Genomic DNA, 20,990 nt, shown 5'->3' on the forward strand with positions numbered 1-20,990 from the left:
GGCTCACCTGCTCACATACCTTTATGTGGTCTGGAGCTCACCTGCTCACATACCTGTATGTGGTCTGGGGCTCACCTGCTCACATACCTGTATGTGGTCTGGGACTCACCTGCTCACATACCTTTATGTGGTCTGGGGCTCACCTGCTCACATACCTTCACATACATTTATGTGGTCTGGGGCTCACCTGCTACAAACATGTGTGACAGATATGGTCTGGGGCTCATCTGCTCACATACATGTATGTGGTCTGGAGCTCACCTGCTCACATACATGTATGTAGTCTGGGGCTCACCTGCTCACATACCTGTATGTGGTCTGGAGCTCACCTGCACACATACCTTTATGTGGTCTGGGGCTCACCTGCTCACATACCTTTATGTGGTTTGGGGCTCACCTGCACACATACATGTATGTAGTCTGGGGCTCACCTGCTCACATACCTGTATGTGGTCTGGAGCTCACCTGCTCACATACATGTATGTAGTCTGGGGCTCACCTGCTCACATACCTTTATGTGGTCTGGAGCTCACCTGCACACATACATGTATGTAGTCTGGAGCTCACCTGCACACATACATGTATGTGGTCTGGGGCTCACCTGCTCACATACCTTTATGTGGTCTGGGGCTCACCTGCTCACATACCTTTATGTGGTCTGGGGCTCACCTGCTCACATACCTTTATGTGGTCTGGGGCTCACCTGCACACATACCTTTATGTGGTCTGGGGCTCACCTGCTCACATACCTTTATGTGGTCTGGGGCTCACCTGCTCACATACCTTCACATACATTTATGTGGTCTGGGGCTCACCTGCTCACATACCTTCACATACATTTATGTGGTCTGGGGCTCATCTGCTCACATACATGTATGTGGTCTGGAGCTCACCTGCTCACATACATGTATGTAGTCTGGGGCTCACCTGCTCACATACCTTTATGTGGTCTGGGGCTCACCTGCTCACATACCTTTATGTGGTCTGAGGCTCACCTGCTCACATACCTGTATGTGGTCTGAGGCTCACCTGCTCACATACATGTATGTAGTCTGGGGCTCACCTGCTCACATACCTGTATGTGGTCTGGGGCTCACCTGCTCACATACCTTTATGTGGTCTGGGGCTCACCTGCTCACATACCTTTATGTGGTCTGGGGCTCACCTGCTCACATACCTGTATGTGGTCTGGGGCTCACCTGCTCACATACCTTTATGTGGTCTGGGGCTCACCTGCTCACATACCTGTATGTGGTCTGGGGCTCACCTGCTCACATACCTGTATGTGGTCTGGGACTCACCTGCTCACATACCTTTATGTGGTCTGGGCCTCACCTGCTCACATACCTTTATGTGGTCTGGAGCTCACCTGCTCACATACCTGTATGTGGTCTGGGGCTCACCTGCTCACATACCTGTATGTGGTCTGGGACTCACCTGCTCACATACCTTTATGTGGTCTGGGGCTCACCTGCTCACATACCTTCACATACATTTATGTGGTCTGGGGCTCACCTGCTACAAACATGTGTGACAGATATGGTCTGGGGCTCATCTGCTCACATACATGTATGTGGTCTGGAGCTCACCTGCTCACATACATGTATGTAGTCTGGGGCTCACCTGCTCACATACCTGTATGTGGTCTGGAGCTCACCTGCACACATACCTTTATGTGGTCTGGGGCTCACCTGCTCACATACTTTTATGTGGTTTGGGGCTCACCTGCACACATACATGTATGTAGTCTGGGGCTCACCTGCTCACATACCTGTATGTGGTCTGGAGCTCACCTGCTCACATACATGTATGTAGTCTGGAGCTCACCTGCACACATACCTGTATGTGGTCTGGGGCTCACCTGCTCACATACCTTTATGTGGTCTGGGGCTCACCTGCTCACATACCTTTATGTGGTCTGGGGCTCACCTGCACACATACCTTTATGTGGTCTGGGGCTCACCTGCTCACATACCTTCACATACATTTATGTGGTCTGGGGCTCACCTGCTACAAACATGTGTGACAGATATGGTCTGGGGCTCATCTGCTCACATACATGTATGTGGTCTGGAGCTCACCTGCTCACATACATGTATGTAGTCTGGGGCTCACCTGCTCACATACCTGTATGTGGTCTGGGGCTCACCTGCTCACATACCTTTATGTGGTCTGGGGCTCACCTGCTCACATACCTTTATGTGGTCTGAGGCTCACCTACTCACATACCTGTATGTGGTCTGAGGCTCACCTGCTCACATACATGTATGTGGTCTGAGGCTCACCTGCTCACATACCTTTATGTGGTCTGGGGCTCACCTGCTCACATACCTTTATGTGGTCTGAAGCTCACCTGCTCACATACATTTATTTTTGTCTGTATTCTGCTGCGATTGGCTTTTAATTCGTGGTATCAAAACGCCGATGTGAATTGTAGTCCTTCATCCCCGACACTGCCTCATAACAGAAGACTTACCGGTTCGTCTCCTTGAAGCACTAACATGTATTCGCTTTCTCATCGTCTTTAAATGACCTCCCCTCTCCATCGATCTCTCAAAGTCGATCTTTTTGAACTACTCGCGTTAGTATTCCGTTTATTCGCGGGTCACAAAATCAACATGCATTGTGGGAGATGTAGTCTGTTAAGCAGCACAGACTTTCATTTTAAGACGATCATATGCCTTTCAAGCTGTCGCGGGCCACATAAAATGACGTGGCCTTGAGTGAAGTTCCTGAAGAAACCAGTAGTGGAAAGGGAGTCAAAGCAAAAGTGTTGTGCACACATGTCCTGCTTTTTTCCTCATTCATTTTAAAGCGATTGTTACAAGAATCTGTTTTAAGAGTATACGCCACGCCGATGATGCTGGTCAGATGACTGCTGCCAAAACTGTCCAATCGCCTTTAGTCCATGTGACGGTGACTGTACACAGTTTGTTATGAAAACAAAAAGTGTGAACAGGAACACGGCCAGAATTATGAAGCAATAATGTAGCTTTTTTTCTCGAACCGAGTGAGCTAAACCCCAGAAAGGCTGAGGTGATGACACATGAACGGATTGCTCTCCAAGTTCACAACTAATTAGTTCGCCTTGTTAATCCCACGGGCTTGAACGCCGTTATCAATCAGAAGCCTCTTTTACAGACAGCCTCCCCCCCCCCTGTCTTTAGAATAACAGATTTTTTAGAAACTTTTTGCCACATTTTGACAACTCGGTCCGTGAACATTGGAAACTTGCCCCATGGCCACCGACGGTTGCACCTGCAGCTGAAACTCCTCGGGCCAGAGACGTCCCAGTAGCAGCTGTCAGTGGCGGAGTGGCAGACCAGTCTGATTTACGTCCCCTGCTCAGATTTTGTTTTTCTTCCGCCCACTTGAGACTCAAAACAGTGATCCTGCAGGCAACGGGCCAGTTAGTCCGAGTGGCGGGTCGCTCCCGGCCCGGGAAGCGACGGAAGGAGGGCCAACGGAACAGCTGCTGGAAGCCGAGGAGCAGAAAGCCAGCACGGCACCGGCATCTGCAAGCTTTTTACAGATAATCTATTAACATAATGTGCTCCTCTTCTCCAAGCCCACGTGTTCACAATGAGAGGGATCCACGAGTCAGCAGAAGTACTCGCATTTCCTGCAGTGCTAATCCAACGGAAAAAAAAACTTGGCCCCTGCGTGAAGGATCAGTCAGACTAATCGCCAAGAAAGGTCTTTTATGGCTTCTCACAGGCATCTGACTCAAGCACACAATTCATTCACTTGTTTTTTCCTTCCAAAGTTATTTGGTTTCAAAATGCTCCAGTCGCTGTAGTGGAGTAGCATTTAATGATAGTGATCTCTATATGTGCTGTTGATTGAAGGTCATACAGTATAGTCCTTATGACTGTGAGGCCAAAGCGTATCCCCTCTGGCTACTGAGGGCTAAAACCATTAATGGCCACTCATATTGATCTAATTTGCTCTCTTCAGGAACAATATGAGAACCTTTGGTCTCCTGTCTGCTACAGTTTATTTATACTATAGTGTGTGGTGTTAATACTAAAAGGTCAAACTTTGGTCTCTTTGTGGACATTGTGTAGTTTCACTTGGATTTATTTGTGTACTAGCGAGGGCTTGTCCACAGAACCATATACCCCATACCTGGAAGATGATGACAATGACAATTGACAGGAGTGTGTTGGGAGGGGCTTTGAACTCAGCAGAGGCTTCAGTCTGGTTCTGTTTATTTCCATTAGATTGAGCATGTCTTGTTTTACAGAAAATGTAGATCATGGATGAAAATATTCTAAGTACAGCTCACAGTAGAACTTTCCCTCTCTCAGTGGCCAACATATGTATTTCAATCAGGGAGAGACCAGTGAGATAAAGAAAGGATGCATGTTTATTGTTAACAGATTGATGATGAAGTCTCAGAGTCTTTGGCGCTTGGACTCTACGGGGAGATTTGCAATTGAGGGCCGACTGCCCCGATCAGCAACGAGATAGATCCCCCCGTAGAGTCTAGACCTGATGATGATGATGATGATGATAGAATGATGAGTTGATGAAGCTGATGGATCCGTGGAGACTGGGCGGAGATGGGGAGGTGGAGGGGTGCGTAACAGCTACATGAATGAACTGAAGGTAGAGAGACAGTCATATTTAAATGAGACAGCAGCAAGATGATTGGCTAGCCGTGTCAATGTTTCCGTGTGCTTATTGGATGGAGGGGATCAGCTGATCTGCGCAGCTGGTGTCATGATTGACGGTGCAGAACGATGACAGCAAGTAAACAATGAGTGAGCATGCGTGAGGAATGATTGGCAGGAATGTGAGGAATAGATGGCGGACTGAGGGGTCTGGTCTTCCTGTCTGAACTTGCGCTAGAGCTCCATATGTCTTCAGCCGCTTTACGTTACCTTCAGAGGGCCTGTCTTCAAAGCCACCAGACTCCATTCGAGAACAACTTAATCTTACCTCACTGGGGCAGACGCACTTAAAGATATGTGAACTAATCCTTTCAGTCATTTCCAACTAAGCACAGCTTAGGTCGACTGAGCTAGCGCTAACATTCACACTATTCATAACCTTATAGATCAGCTTATTTCGTAACCTACATTGCTGCTTTTGCTTTTTGCCATCGACTAAATTGGCTATTTAATTTGAAGAAAAACAAAAAGAGCGCAGATGGACCTGCCCTTTAATGTCCTCTCCTACCATCTCGCACTATGTTCATCACCTTTTCTAGATTACTTGTCCACTTGCAATGAAAGTGATTTGGATAAATGCATCAGCTAAGTACGTGTGATGTAAAACTGTAAATGCTTTCCTTGGATTAAGGATTTTACATTTGTGTGAAGCCTTCCAAAGGTCTCACTCTCCCCACTCTCCCGATGTACAGTCACGGCCTCTGACGGTGTACTTTCCAATGGAGTTATATGTGCACCCATGTTTTTGAGTGAAGTGAAGGGTCTTTTATATTCTTAAATCTTCAGAAGAATCGTGCTCAAAGAGGAGAAGGGCAAGCGAGGGACCCAGAAGAGTCCCACACAGCAGAAAATATTACAGCCCCGCAACACTAATCCTCCTCATTATAGACAGACATCATTAGCGCTTCCCCGCAGTACGGATGAATGTGCAGTTTCTCTTTCTCTCTGTGTGTGTGTGTGTTTCTAGCAACCTCAGCAGAAGATGTCAGGGAAAAATAAACACTGTCAAAATCTTACAAGAATGCAAAGATGCAGAGATGCAAACATCTGTCAGCAGAACAGTGCAGAGAGATTACATCACACAACTCAACGTTTTAAAGTTTCTCATTTGTGGTATTGGATTTGAAAGTGTGTCATGGATCACACTCGGATCGACTATATGCAGCCTTGGCTCTTGCCCAATCCAGTTTGATTTGACAATTTAATTTCTCTGGCTGTTGATTTACGGTGAGGTGAGGTTTGTGTGAAACTGCGATATAGGATTTCTCAAATGTTAGTGCACCACATATTTCAAGATAAATGAGTGTGTGTTGCGCTGTTGGAGGAACGCACCATGCCGTGGCAAGGACGACGTGAACAGCCAAATGTCACTTTGTTGTGATTTGTATTGTGTTTCAAATCAGTCCAAATTCTGAATACATTTTAAATGAATTGTAGTGCTGTCAGAAGTCAGACGGTGTTATGATAGAAATTAAAAGGAACAATAAATGAATGCCGAGGTGATTCTGTGGGAGAATATCTTCAAACTAAAGAGAAGATGCTGTGCTTCTTCATTCTTACGTGACAAATTAGAATAGTTGCTGAGATACTTTAGACCAAAGTGGTGGATGAACTGACAGACAAACATTGCCAACCCCTTAGTCAGTGACTGTAAATATTCCAACTTAACTTAATTCAACAAAGTTATTGGAATCAGCAACGTGATTAATAATTTCTACTCACCGTTCAGTATTTTGGCAGTGGAATCAGGTTTGGACCGTGTGCTGCCTTTGAGGTCTAATTGAGTCTTGGGTTTCTTGGAGACTATAAAAGCCCACCAGTCTCATCTGGGCCCCATCTGTTGGCAGCCTGCACACCAAATGGCACGAGCCACTCAGCAGTATCATCCTCACTGCACTGGCCGGATGCTTCATCATCAGCACAGCCCGCCATTAATCTCAGCCTCTAATTGAGCCTGTGTTCCTAAATTAGAGCCCGTGACCCGGGTTCCTGCCAGGCCACACCACCTGGCATCTGCTTGACACTCATTCCTCAGGTCGTTGATTTGAGTACACCAGCCCTGGCTGTCTGGCTACTCACCCATAACTAGAGTCGGTCTGTCTGGAGACACGCAGGCGAACGGATGATGGGAGCGGTTGGCTTCTGAAACATCCCTGATGTCATTGTGCGTGTCCGGCGTCTGGCAGCGAGTGGCCAACATGGTGCACAGGCAGATGGCCCGTTTGGATTGCTGGAACCATCGCTATGCAGGCCGTGTCAGTCATTCTCTCTTCTTGCTCAACGTCCGCATGCCGTGGTGGTAGAGCGGTGAGTTTGTGACACGGAAGGTTTTAAGTTCAAGTCTCTTGGCAGATGGAAAGCCATTGTTTTGTCCAAAACATTCATTACCATGAAGAACTCTAGAGCACCTGCCCAGGCCAGGTTAGTGATTAGCTGATGATGAACACAGTGGAGCAGTGGGCCGGGTATATCTCTGGAGTTACTGGAGCCCCAAAACACGGCTTAAAAGAAAGTGAATATGTGGATTCACAACAGTTACAATTTATTCAAAAGAAGACACACATTTTAAATGATAAATGGACTTACATCTATATATGATCGGTTTTCTGTTGACTCAAAGTGCTCAAAACTACATGCACTGTCGTCATTTTATCTGCCAGATGTTAAATAGAGCTGGTGGTGAGATGTTAGAGCTGGTCCTTGATATTTTGTGCTGTGAATGCAGTATAAATCATGAGATGAATAGTTTCAACAGGAACAGTTGGGGGTAATCCATCTTCATGTGTTATCTACATATTGAAAAGGAGGTCGTTGCCAGTGCATCATGTGTCTTGTTTGGACCGACGCACGTTTGTCTTGCTCTCGGCACAGTGCACAGTCAAAGAGCAAGATATCCTGTGTCAGCGTGTTTCGTATTAGGGCAACAGGCGTTGAAAGGGGGCGCATGATGAATGCGTGATGCCCAGGTTAGGATGTCTAGAGGCAGTACAGTGCGGTTTTGTAATGTATGGCTGTGCCCCAGCATCTGTTGTGCTAAAAGTGCTCTCACACCGCGTGAGCATCGCTCTCCCCGACTCTTGAGAAGCTTCTTTTGGGATCCATCTTTTTCTTCGCTCCTCCCTGCAAAAGCACAGGCCGACTCTCTGGTTTGGCAGCCGGTTCAGCAGCACGGACGGAGCACCCAGGGGCTTGTCACAGGCTCACTTGTAGCTCAATTGGAAGCTTTTTAATCACTCGTTATAACTGAATGGCATGGGCAGATGTTATGTTAAGGGAGCGGTGAGCTGGCTTGTTGAACCTTTGATCTCGTTGGACTGTGAAGCACCAGCTGCAGTCTCGCTTTACTATTCTGAACCTTTGCTCATTCGCACCTAATAAAGTATAAATCTGTCTTTTCATCAATCCCCTGCGTCCAACGCATCTTACAAGTAAGCACACTGTGATTGTTACCCTTTTTGTGTGGCAGCTCATACACAGCCAGGCTGCCTTGGCTGGTGCTGAAGCCCGACCCGTCTGGCACCCTGCTGGGCACCCTGCTGGGCCCCCCCGCGACTCGACACGGCGAGTCACTCTCATTGCTCGCTGCCCGAACCGAGGGAGGCTTGTAGCAAAAGAACAACAGCCACTGCGATTTGTGTCAAAAAGAGCATGACTTTTGATTGGATTTTCTTTTTAACGTTTTTTTTTGTTGACTCCTTTGAGGAACTGTCAGACAGTGTATCACCCTAGTTTTATACTCGGGGTAAAAGGGACAAAGGAGGTCGTCCAGTGTTCTCTGGATACAGCGCTGACCCACTGCTCAACCAAAACAACTGAACTGCACTCTCAATTACGGTTGCCGGTTTAGAAAAAAAAACTTTGTGGCGTGGCTTGAAATGACGATGGAATCACACTGGACATGACCAGCAGGCCCTTCCAGCACCCTTCTCTCTTTGTGGACTCAGTTGAAACGTATTGGTGATACGACCAGAAGCAAACGTAACCCTCCACAGAATGCCTTTCCCTCGAACCGTAGTTCGCCCTGCAGTTTCGCTGCGTTTTGAGAAACTTACTAAAGGGGCCGTATGGAGGTTGCTGTCCCTGCTGCTCAGAGAAGGAGGTGATGTATCACTTCAGACTGACCGTTGCAGCATCTGACATTCAACATCTGGGAAAGCTGCTGCGCGGTGAGAGACGACAGCAGGTTTAAACAGACGGTAGTAAAGACACACAGAGAGTGACTGAGCGACTGCAGTGGCCACAAGACGGTGTCACTATAATTTATAGTAAGACAATATAGTAATGTGACAAACACACAAATATATCTACACGTCAACCCTGCTTACGTTTCCTGACTTTTATTGACGCAGCAGGTTCAGTCAGGTACGTTATGATCCAAGCAGCCAATAATACTAAATAGCCCTATTACATTTCATTCCTTTTATCTGTTAGCTGTGAAAAGCTTTTCCCCACACTCATTTGTCATCATAACCCATCATCCACTGTTGACAACATCGGGCCATTAAAGTAATGTCTCCTCACACACTTGCAGGAGCAATGCAGCTCCAAAAGCGTCAGCTCTGAAACCAATTCTCCACGTTCACGAACAGAAAAACGTCGTCCAATGGGCTCCAATGGGCTCCAATGGGCTCCAATGGGCTCCAATGGGCTCCAATGTTGGCAGATGTTGACGACCTCATTTACATCTGTATTCTCAATGAATACCACAGAAAACTGGAGTGATGCAGCTAACGCTTGAGGGCTTTGCTCTTTAAGAAGAGACTACACAATACACTGCTTTACAATACACAATACAGGTTTATTCCTGTCTTTGGAATGAGTCTCAGTCTCAGGGAGACTTTGGCGTTACTGTGTGCTAACTGAATGGGACGCAAGCGAGCGCTATCCACTAAACCAATTTGATTGAGCTGTTTTCTATTTCAATGTATTTTGTGGTCAGTGATAGGAGACCGTGAGAGAACAAAGAAGTTGAGTTTTTCATTTAGAGGAATAATTATCAAGGCCTATTTCAATTCTTGCTGATGTCATTTATTGAAGTGTCACATTTAAGGCAGTCTGTGTTTTTACATTGCATTTCAACATTGAAGTGCTTGTTAGCCCCCATACTAGCCTCCATCCCTGGCATCACTGGTTCACAGCAGTAAACGTATGACTTGTCGTTGTCGTCCCCCCCAGCCAACATACAATACTGTATTTCCAGCCTCCAAGTTTGCTCACCAAGCAAAAGAGAATAGAAGTCACGTTGCATCATAGCTCTTTGCACTTAAAACTCTACGTGCCGTAAACAGATGCCATGAGATACAGCAGGGCAGAGAGGTTGAGAACCAAAAGGAAGCAGCGGGGCCGTGGAGGTATGTTCTCCCCGTGCACAGACGCACACAGACCCCTAGTCAGCAGCTTAACCCCGCTGACCCTTTTGGGAGAAGCAGCCTCAGACAGAGCTGACAGCCTGTCAACAGTACTGCTATCCATCACGTTGGCGGTGTCTACCTACGCAGACTGTAACTGTGTGTACGTGACACAGCAGAGTCGTGCCCCCACCCCGCCCTCTGCCGCTCGTTTATAATAAAAATAATAATAATACATTTAATTTATATAGCGCTTTTTAAGGTACTCAAAGACACTTTACATGTTACATTCATACACCGTAGACACAGCTACGGGGAGCAATTCGGGGTTAAGTGTCTTGCTCGAGGACACATCGACTAGGGCGGAACCACCAACCCCCTGATTGAAAGATGGATCTATCCACCTCTGCATACTCACTTTAATGTGCTCTGGTGCGGAGATTAATAATAACGCCTCGACGTCTTCTTTCATCTGTTTGTTTTATGCTTACTTAAAAAAACATCTACCAAGAGGAGTTTAACCGGGATAAGATTTCTAACTTGTCTCCCGGTTGTTTAACATTCATCCTTAAAGGGACACTCCGATTACATTGACTTTTGACATTGACTTTGACCTCATATTTAAAAGTGTGTCTGTCAACCTTATGCAAGTGCATCACTAACTGTAGTTGTAGACATGAATACTTTCACAGAGAATGCATTTATTGCGCAAACTTTATTTTACAGAGGCACCGGAGAGCAGATCCAGTCCTTTTCCATTCTTACCTTTCACATTAAAAGCCTCCAACATATACACTGCGTAACTGTTTACCAGAGGAGAATTGACTCAGAGCCTTTTGCTGAAGGAAATTCAATCCAATATCTTCCAGTAGTTTAGGCGATGCAACAGTTAACCTCAGGCAGACAGAATAGTAGTTGGTCCTCTGCCTGCACAAATCTAACCGAGCCTTTTATTGAAAAAGGGCTGCGACTGTCGCAAGTTTGCATCCCTGCTGGTGTGACATGTTTGGGTGTGACATATTGGCAGGCGTTGTAACAGCACCATCAACAGAAGTGATCATGAGATCTGACTCGTGCAGTGGAAATGTTAACCCCGGAGATTGATGAGGCGACATGTTGGTCTTTGTCTACCATGAGACATCTTTGTTTGACTCTCTCTGCCACTCCACTTCCCACAGCCAACACACATGTGGACCCCCGCTACCCCCCAACGCTGTCTGTGCAGCAGATGCACAAAGCCACATGGAGGCCCTCCAAGTTATGTGATGGTGTAAACATTTGAAATTGAACCCCCATATGTCATTGACACATCCGCAGATAAAGGCATGTGTTGCCATGCAGAGCCCGTTGATTATACATCATGTGTGTTTATATGCTGACTGAGCTAGCACTGCAGCCTCTTAAAGAACTGGCAACGTCACGGCCAGCAAAATCCTTCAAGAAAATGATTTTTGTGTTTATGAATATGAGGCATGATGGGATAAATATCAGCGAGGGGCTTGTTTTGTCTCCGGCTACTTGAACTGAATCATCTTTGATCGCTTTTCTTGCGTTCTATAAAGTTTTATGGCAGTCCGTTTCATAACATTTAGGCTGCTATGAAAGCAAACATCGTCTTCGTCAGCCCGAGCAGGCCAGACACATCTGGGTTTAGGAGGTTCAGCGTGACGTTTACGCTCATGGTGTTTCTAAAAATGAGAAATTACCATTTTCTCATAGATTTTAGGAAAGACAGATGCTCAGCTATGGGCCATGAAAGATTTCAGTCAGGGCAAAGAATTATGGGGGCTGCCGCTGTGATCAATACTGCATAAAACAGTTCCTGCACCGTTACCAGATGAGAAAATGCTTCTTTACTTTGGGTGTTGACGTGATGAGCGATGAGACATCTGCACATCAGCCGCCGTAAAGCTCTGTCCCATTTGATCCATTGTGATTGGTCGCCTGTCAGCAGCTGTCTGCTTTGGATGCCTTCAGAGCAATAGGGCAGGGTGAAAGAGGAATCAATGGAGCGTTGGGGAAGAGACCCCGGTCTGACTAAGAGACCCCGGTCTGACTAAGAGAGTTGACGGAGACGTGACAGGCGATGGGGGGAAGAGGTTTGTTTGGTCAAATGAGGGCTTCAGATTCTGACAGGGTCCTTCAGGTCTTGGCTCTTCACGGGAAAAGAACAACAAGATCTCACTCCCAACTCACCCTCTAGGGTCACCTTTGGTCTCAGGGACGATGTGCAATACATACAGTCTGTTTTCATACTAGACTTCCAATGCAGGGTTACTTACGCAACAAAGCTACGTGGTTAGGTTTAGGAAAAGATTGTGGTTTGAGAGCACATTGCATAACAAAATGGAGGTAAAGTCAACGCTCACTTGGCTTCACACGGGATGTGAACAACTGTCTCCTGAGTGAGAGTCCTGTGTTTGTTTGAGCCACCCATCCTACTCTGACTCTCTCGCTCTTCATACGAAAACACACCAATAACCCTGGCGTTTGCAAACCCTGCGGGCCCACAACTCGGCTGCAGTGAGCAGAGGGACTCGGCGTTGTCTGTGTGTAAATGTTTGGCTTTCAGAGCAGCTCCGCTCAGCGACAACGATTAATAAAGTATACTCCGGCTGCAAGAGGCATCCCAGTTATGTGTCGCCTCAGCGTGAGTGATGAGCTCTGTCTCATTAAACATCCAGTGCCAAGAGGAATTAATAGGTGCAAAGAAAGTGTGTATTTATCCTGTCAATGTTCTGCCAGGTGCACTGAGTGAAAGAAGAAAAAGCGAACGTGGATACAGGGGTGTCTGAGGCCAAACTCTTGTTTTTTTTTTAGCTTAAACTGGTATCGATTTTGATCTGGTGGCTTAAAATGATGACACAGTGGTGAGGGATTTTTCTTTACTTGACTTTGATTTCTGCCTTAAGCAATAGTCAGAGATGCTCCAAAAACTCCATCAGCTATTCGCCGCCGTGGTGCTCTGCACGCAGCCTCCGACGACCCCACTGGTGATTCAGAGAATTCAAATGAATTAATACACACTGACAGCATTCAAAAAATTACCGCTGCGTCGACAGTAAAACACAGTGGAAAGAAAAAGTAGAAGTCAACCGAGCCGCCCCAAGCCTTACACACAAAATGTCTTTGTTTGCGAAGCTCGAGTCATCTGTGTTTTTGAAATACTGACTTAGGGATTTAAGGTGGCGTGTATTTTTCCACTGGATATGTAGCATTCTGGACTAAAACCCCTCAATTATCGAGCCTTTCTCATGCGCTGTAAAGCGCTAACGCCTGGTTTTCCAGTCCCGTCTTGACGAAGTTGGTTTTCTGTCCCTCGTAGGATAATTAAGGTGTTGGCCCATTTTGTATGTGACAGTTGCATCTAAGAGGTAACACTTTCCAAATCCAGCATGCACCAGTCACGTGTTTGGAGAGGCCCCCCAGGACAATCGGGACGTGAGGAAGTTAAGCTGCAGACATGCAGGTGTAGCCCCCGTCTCACCGTGTGTCTCATCATGAGTGGAAGGAGAATCTCAATGCACTAAAGTACCGCGTGTCGAGATTTAACAACAGTTTACCAGAAGGGACGTTGTATGTGCACTTTTCACAAAGAACAGCTTTAAAAGTTCATACTTGTTTTTCAAGTGAGGAAGAAATAAAAGAAGAAAAAGAAGAAAAGATAAAGTGCTGAAACTAATTAAAGCCAGTATACAGTGTTTGGTTCTTGTTGACTGCTGGTTGAACCACAAATGTCCAATTTACAGCTGCTCATAAACATTACATCATGAGTCACTTACTCAAGTGCCAAAGCCAAAAAATGAAAATCTGCTTCACATCATAGCGAACCAAACTATAGTGATCTTATCCACATTTTGGTATTTCCTTCTTGGTTTACATTAATTTATCTTTGGTAAAAAATCAATGAACCCATTTTTGAGAGTAATTGTATTATGCGTGTACTTCACGTCTGAGTTTGGATTTGTTAAAGATACTATATCACTGGGTTGAGGATGAAGTTAAAATGCAGAGATGGTTGTTTGCTAATGAATACAAACTTCCAAGTAAAGCAACTACTTGCAAATACGATCCTTTAACCAAGTATATAGTCAAATGAGGGTTCATTGTATTGTTGACTTTAGAAATGCAATTTGACGCGTGACCCACCTCCATGGTGTTTGTGAAGCTTTCAGAGGCATTTCCAAGAACTGGAAGACAAATGAAGTTTGTTTTGGTCAATTCAACCACCAGAAGGACACATGGATACAACACCTTTGTTCTAAGCCAAAATAGAGTCCTTGTGTGCTGTACATGATGGTTTCCCCTCAGTATTACGGTGGTGGTTTGAACACGAGAGACTGTGAAGGACAGGTTGAAGCAGGGATTCAGCTTTTTTCCTCGCGTCTACCAGCCATGACACAAACTTTCCTCCGCTCCGCTGCCTGTGTCAGCTGGAACGTGACATTTAGATTTGTGGTGCTGCTCTGTAAAGGCAACTTTGTATAATTGAAACTGATTATCACAGATAATCCCCCCCCCCCCCCCCCCCCCCCACCTCCATCATTCTTCCAGGCTTAGTGGCGAGTCTCCTTTTCCCACATGTGCCCTCCTATCACCTCCCAAAAAAACATTCTCCCCTGCTCTAAGTGCTTCAAGATTGGGCAAAGTGCGCCTCATCAAAATGCCCTTTTCCAAATTGCTTTTAATGGCTCGCGTGGATCCAGCTGATGCCAGCCCGCGTCGGAAAAATAAACAATGTCGGTTTCCCGAGAAGCTGTTACAGGATGCCGCAAAGCCAGAGCGCCACCAAACGAGCAGTTAAACATCGGCAGGAACCCTGCGGAGCATTAATGCCCCGGCCGTCATCAACGCCATCAGTCATCATTCTGCTCGAGTTAAGGCCGAGTAAAGACTAACGCCTCGCTGGAGGATGGTGTCGACGATGCCCGCCTGCAAACAGAGGTCTGTCTCTAACTAAAGAGCTTTACCGTTTGTGAGTTTACTCCTCCTTTGTCTTTATCAGCTCTTAAAGCAGCCTTCGAACACACACGTGCTGCCTGAGAAACAGATGCTGCATTCTTCAGCGAGGCCTCCCAACGCTTTCCTAATTGGGAAGTCTCTTGACAAAAAAATGTCCGTTATCGTGCAAATATTTCCAATTACATATCATCCGTGCCCCCCGCGGGCTGTGCATTTATACCAGGCGGAAAAAGTCCTACGTCCCACATCGTCTAATTAAGAGCGGCGTAATGAGCCTTCACAACAACGCTGCTCGGCACATGTCTCCCCCAACACGCGAACGTCTGAGAGTTTGCGTGGGACAATCAAACAGATCTACACACCCACACATGTGTTAGCGTCTGGTGTGTGGGGAGAGAGAACAAAAACGGAGGCCCACATGCGAGTGGTGTCGCGAGTGGTGTCGGGCAGATGGAGGAACTCCGTGCCGGGCTTCTTGTCCCGCACCGGCTCCCCGTTGATACAACCAGTGTTCTCCAGCAACTTGTCTGGATTCCCAGGATGTGGTTGCACTGGCCAGTGTTCAGACGGGGGCGTAAGCAGAGCATGTGTAGGCATCTTTCCTGTGGAATGGTAATGCAAATTTAAAGAAATATAGAATTATGGATACATATCGATGCTGAATATTCTAAATGATTAATGCTAAACAATATTCATCCCCTGCAGTGATGATACAGCAGCTGCGCTCTGTGCTCTCTTTCTGTACGGCGTCAAGTTGGCATCATTGAGTCTTTATAGGAAGTGGACATCCAGGACGTCACCCATTGGTTTGTGGACGCCCTTTTTGGTCGCCATCTTGGTTTTTGCCCGTCGCCACGCAGCTCCCCTGAAACCCTCCATGAGTCGACGGCAGTCATTTCTTATGTTGAGTGGGAGATACTGTAGACTCTGCACTGTTTTTATTATTATTATTATTATTACGGTTTCTTTAGGGTTTATTATTTATATCACTTGTTTTTTGATTTTGCTATGTCTCTTGTGTGCACTTTACTCTTTGCTGCTGTAATCCGGTACTACTAATAAAGGATTATCTTATTTTATCTAGATAATCGTGCCAAACGATATATGTCGTGATAGTAAAATGATTTGCAGCTAAATCAGCTGCGTAATTTTTTTCTCAGATCAAATAAAGCAAAGTTCCGAGTGCAGGAAACACTGGAGCAAACACATTGATTCATGTCCTATGATGGTGCCAACATTGGAATAATTGTTACGTTGAAGCTTCTTACAGCAAATAAGGATGAGAAAACAAACTTTATGATATCAACCATGAGTTCAGCTCAGTGGGAGTAAAAGACGAATCGTCCTGTGTGCAGATAGGACTCATTATCGTAGCGCTGCTAAGTCACTGACAAAGACACAGGGACGCTGAGAGAGAGAGCTGAGCGGAGTCACAGTTCATGAATCATCAATGCCCGCAGGACGTCTGGCTGCGTTGCCCTTTGTGTGGCCCTGGCACACTGCGCTGACTGGGAACACTCCGACCTTTGACCTCGTCATAATAGAGCTCCTGTGGGGGCGTTGGCGGCTGGCCGGTATGCTAATGCAGCCACCCTCTAGCCGCCGTCGATGAATGCAAAATATCCCCCTAATAACTGCGACCTCGGTGGGACTTTGTGAAACTGAAACTAGGCTGCAGAGGTGACGTGTTGACTACGCTGTGAAAGGCCTCCAGTGGGCCCCGCGGACCCACACCATCGGTGTTAAGTGCAAATGTGTACATTGTTTTGTGTGTGGATGCGAATGTATGTATGTCTGCCTCTCTGTATATATCAATATATTTATATGGACGTGTGTGAGATATGCGAGGCTGCAGGCTGCACCCCGGCTGGTTAGGTGGCGACACACTGCGGCCAATATGCCACGCAGCCGGGTCCCAGGCTGGAGCGGGGGTTCGGGCAACAGCCACACAATGGTGGGCTTTATGGGCGGGTGCAGCCGACGGTCCCCGTCCTTTTCGAGGCCCTCTGCCCGGAGACATTTAGGCTCGCTGAATGTTAAGTATCGTCACATTCTCGTGTCTGTCCTTTGTGCTGACTGTCTGCCGTCTTCCTCCACAGATCGAGAATGTGGACGCCTGCCTCAGTTTCCTGGACGCCAGAGGAGTGAATGTGCAAGGGCTCTCGGCAGAAGGTAAGACGAATAAACAACACGTCATTCGAGGCCTGACTAAACTCCTAATTTAATCAGCGGGAGTGGCACAAAAAGGATCTCACTGTTTTATCTCTCGACCTGGAAACTTCCATCGGCTCCAGCGCCGAACAGACCTTCTGCGGGTAGCTTTCCATCTCTCCACAGCACCGAATATCTTCCAAAAAGAAGCTGGTCGAAGCCCGATTCCAAGACATACTATTAAACTTCAGGGCAATGGAATTCACCACGTTGGTATCATGACAGGGTGCACAGTTTCTGCTTTCACTATGGCACTGTAGGCAATCATTAGGGCATCAAAGTGGATTGCGGGAGGATAAAAAACTCCAGTGAGGGATTCTCCGCCCCGAACATTCGAGGCCACACGTCATACGTTAGTTAGCGCGTCCCACTGTGGAGAGCGAATAGTTGCTGTCCTGTGAAAACCACGCACACCTTTTTCAGGAGGGCAATCTGTTTACAACTTTGTCGCGATGTGTTTCCTGTGGCGTAGCTTGGCACGCGTCCTCCGTCTCTGACGCATACATTCAAAAGGAAGTCACCATCCCAACCTTATTGTTTCCATGATAGATTCGAATCAAAAGTGTGGGGGCCACTTTCTCCCAAATGTCTTCTCTGCCGCGATGCCAACAGCTGATCAGCTCAGAGCACATCCCCCTGGCTCTCTCTCTCTGTCGCTCAACTACACCATCTCTACGGCCACATGTGCTCTGGGGGAACGTGTGGTGGGCAAGGACGGCATCGTGTTAACTCTCAGAGGACAGCGCTCTGTTTGTCATGACTTCATTCTTTCAACATAAACAATTATAAACTTTATAATAATTACATCTCTTTAGATTTGCATCATATTTAGTTAATACAGTTTTCAGATTTGGGATTGTATTCCTTTCATTTCCAGATTAATTTTCAACACACATTAATATCATAAATATACAACAATAGACCAGAGTTCAACCGTTCAGTTTTTAAACACACATTGTGTCGGGAAGACATTTAAATGACCACATGTTAGTCCCGGGGACCCACTCCATTGAAAGTCTATCAACATCATTTGTCAGATAATCCAGCTCAGAAAGCAGGATCAAAGTGTGAAACTCGTGTCAACCCTGATCAATGGGGAACCTAGTGGGCGCATCACATGTGTTTTGTACACTTTACAGTGTAAAAAGCAATGCTTTATAAATGTGTGGAGTGATCTGAGAAGTATTTGGTAAAAAGAACTCATATACTTTCTGATTTAGGTCTCAATTATTCTCACAGCTGTTATTTAGGACCCGCAGACCCCACGTTGGTTCTGCTCCCCTTTGAAACCTTAAAGAGATGAGCCTGTCCTTGACCTCTCCACTGCAGCAGAAATAGGCTGAGAGGCTGAGAGGCTGACACACTGACCGACAGCTCTAAATCCTGCAGCACTAAAAGCAGCGAGGGTGACTCACTGGGCCTGATATTCCAAAGTGGGCCTGTAAATATATGGGCTATTGGGTTACTCTGTCCATCACTGTTGCTGCCACGTTTCATCACTCACTTCCCTCCGTGGCTCCCTGCCTGTTTCAGCCTCGGCCTCTTACTCTGTTTGGCCATGTTTGCTTTCTAGATTGCGTTGGCTGGCATATGTGGCCTTTAATATTTTTTTACACGGCGTGGGTTTAAAACTGGAATGTTTGATGTGCATACAGGCACACATTCTTATTTATTGTTCTCCTTAAAGAGCCTACTTATTGTAATAACCTCCCCAGAAGTCGTCTTGCATCTCTCCGGTTGGGAGGCTGTAAACCGAAGTTCCGGAAACACCCGTCATGTTAAGGAGCGTTATGGTTCCCCCTGAGCGGTTCTGCTGATAATAAAAGCAAGGCAAGGTTGTTTTTTTGCCAATGCAAGAAGAGAACGTAAAGTTGTCATTGTGAAACCAAGCACCGCTCTAGACTCTTAAAACTCCTGTTTGACCCCTTGGCACAGAAAGTCTAAACCAAAGTTTTACTACTTGAAATGTGATAATTATCCTCAGGAAGTTCAGTCTGGCGTTACTAGCATTAAAAAAAGTAGGTGTAAAGCTCCAAAACACACGTTTCCTGCAGCTGATAATGGGTTACAGTGAGGGGTCCTCACAGCAGGTCATTAAGGCCTCTTTCCACTGAAGGTGCCATCGAAGAACAGCCTCTTATTGGTTGTAGAGCCAACCCACAGAATGACCTGCTCACCACAATAAGGTCCCTCCTGCTTGATCTCAGTGGGTCCATTTCTTTCTTTAGGTGGGTCTGATTTCATTAGGTGTGCTGGGGTCAGCACTTTGGTCTCAAATTCAGCTCAACACAGAACACTGGAGCGAGAGTTGTTTGAAGAACCTAATTGGGAAATAAATGGAAGCCAAACAAATGAATTAAAAGCTTTAAGTTTACACAGAGAAAGCCGAGGGCAGCTTTGGAGTAGTCAGGAGAGGCCCTGTGTGGATGTGTATTGTCTGGGGATTAAACCCCTAAGGCTGATTAAAGAAGGTAAAGACCGAATATATGGTCATGTTCACATGGTATTTGTCGTCCTCTCCCTATTACCTGACCGTGCTAGAAACCTCTCCTCCTGCTCCTGTGACTAATGAAATAGATAACCTCTCCAAATAATAATAACAATAAAAAAGATTGAATAAAACCACATCAACCACTTGAAAAGGCCTCCAGAGGCAAAGGCACATTTTGAGCCATTGGGCCCTCTTGTCCTCTCCACCCTCCACCGCTCCAACAGGAGCCTTAGCAATGTCCTATGGCAGCCTCCCGGAGAGCAGCCTTCCCTTTTCTCTGTCACAACTGCCCTATTCTACATGTACTTTGCATGGGCTGATACATTTAGTAGCAAATGTAATGTTGAAAAGTATGTTTTTATATCAGCATAATGGTGAAATTAGCCTCCAGACTAATTTTTTTCCCCGTGCTCCGACATCCATGTGCCCAGGACACATGAATGTAGGATTTAGCATATAAGTACAAAGCGGCCTTAAAGGAGTATGTAACGTTCAGGTTCACACTTGTAATGTCACTGCTGTTCTGTTCTGGCCCTGACCTTCCAGGGCAACCCCCCTTTCGGGATGCAGGAAGTAGCATTGTTCCTCGCGTCCTCGTCATCTGTTACGTTTCACCGGTTGCCACCAGTTCCAGTTCCACGAGGGTGGCTGACTCTGCGACAAAGTCTCTCCCTAAAGCACAGCAGAAACGCTGCTGCTCAGACTCTCTAAGGCCAAGTATAAATTACCGCCTATGGGTGTGCAACAAAAACACCCCCGAGAGATTAATCATCTCCGAGTTTCACAGCCTGCAAACAGAGAACTGTGGGCACGGATGGCCGGGGAGAAACGCCTGAGCCTCGCCAAATTAAAAAATGGTGTGAAAAGTGAAAAAGCCCCGCGTCAGCTATCCCGGCTATCCCTCTGCGTGCCAGCTCCCACTGAGGGTTTTGATGCGAAAAGTCCATTTCACAAATGGGATCAATTCTTCCGCCTCTGCGACTGCTGGATCCCGCCGCGGCTGCGTGTGTGAGTTTGGACTCAGGAGCGGTTTGAGGATGAATAAGATGATCACCTCAGACAGCTGCCCATCGGTTAGAGGGCTTTCTCGCTGTTTGTTGCCAGCTCAGCATGTTTAAAAAAGCAACTTTATCGGCAGGGCTGCAGTTTCTGGGGGATCAAAGAATAAGGAATTTAATCTCTTTCGTACATTAGAGTTCATTTTTCATATATTCATATGTTCTATTTATTTGTCTAGCTGGATTCATTTTAGTTGTCTTTATGTCACTCCAACTTAGCTGGTATCGTTTTCCATTTATAGCT

General features: G+C 46.4%; 1 protein-coding gene across 1 annotated transcript in view; it reads left to right on the forward strand.

The window, feature by feature from the left end:
- The window catches only part of nav3 (neuron navigator 3), a 157,167-nt gene that overhangs the window by 49,084 nt on the left and 87,093 nt on the right, over positions 1 to 20,990 (forward strand). The window contains exon 4 of the mRNA XM_034526728.1: positions 17,086 to 17,158. Coding sequence (XP_034382619.1) covers positions 17,086 to 17,158 — 73 coding nt within the window. The remainder of the gene's footprint in view (positions 1 to 17,085; positions 17,159 to 20,990) is intronic.

The sequence above is a fragment of the Cyclopterus lumpus genome, chromosome 23, assembly GCF_009769545.1.
Source record: "Cyclopterus lumpus isolate fCycLum1 chromosome 23, fCycLum1.pri, whole genome shotgun sequence".
In the NCBI taxonomy this organism is placed as follows: Eukaryota; Metazoa; Chordata; class Actinopteri; order Perciformes; family Cyclopteridae; genus Cyclopterus; species Cyclopterus lumpus.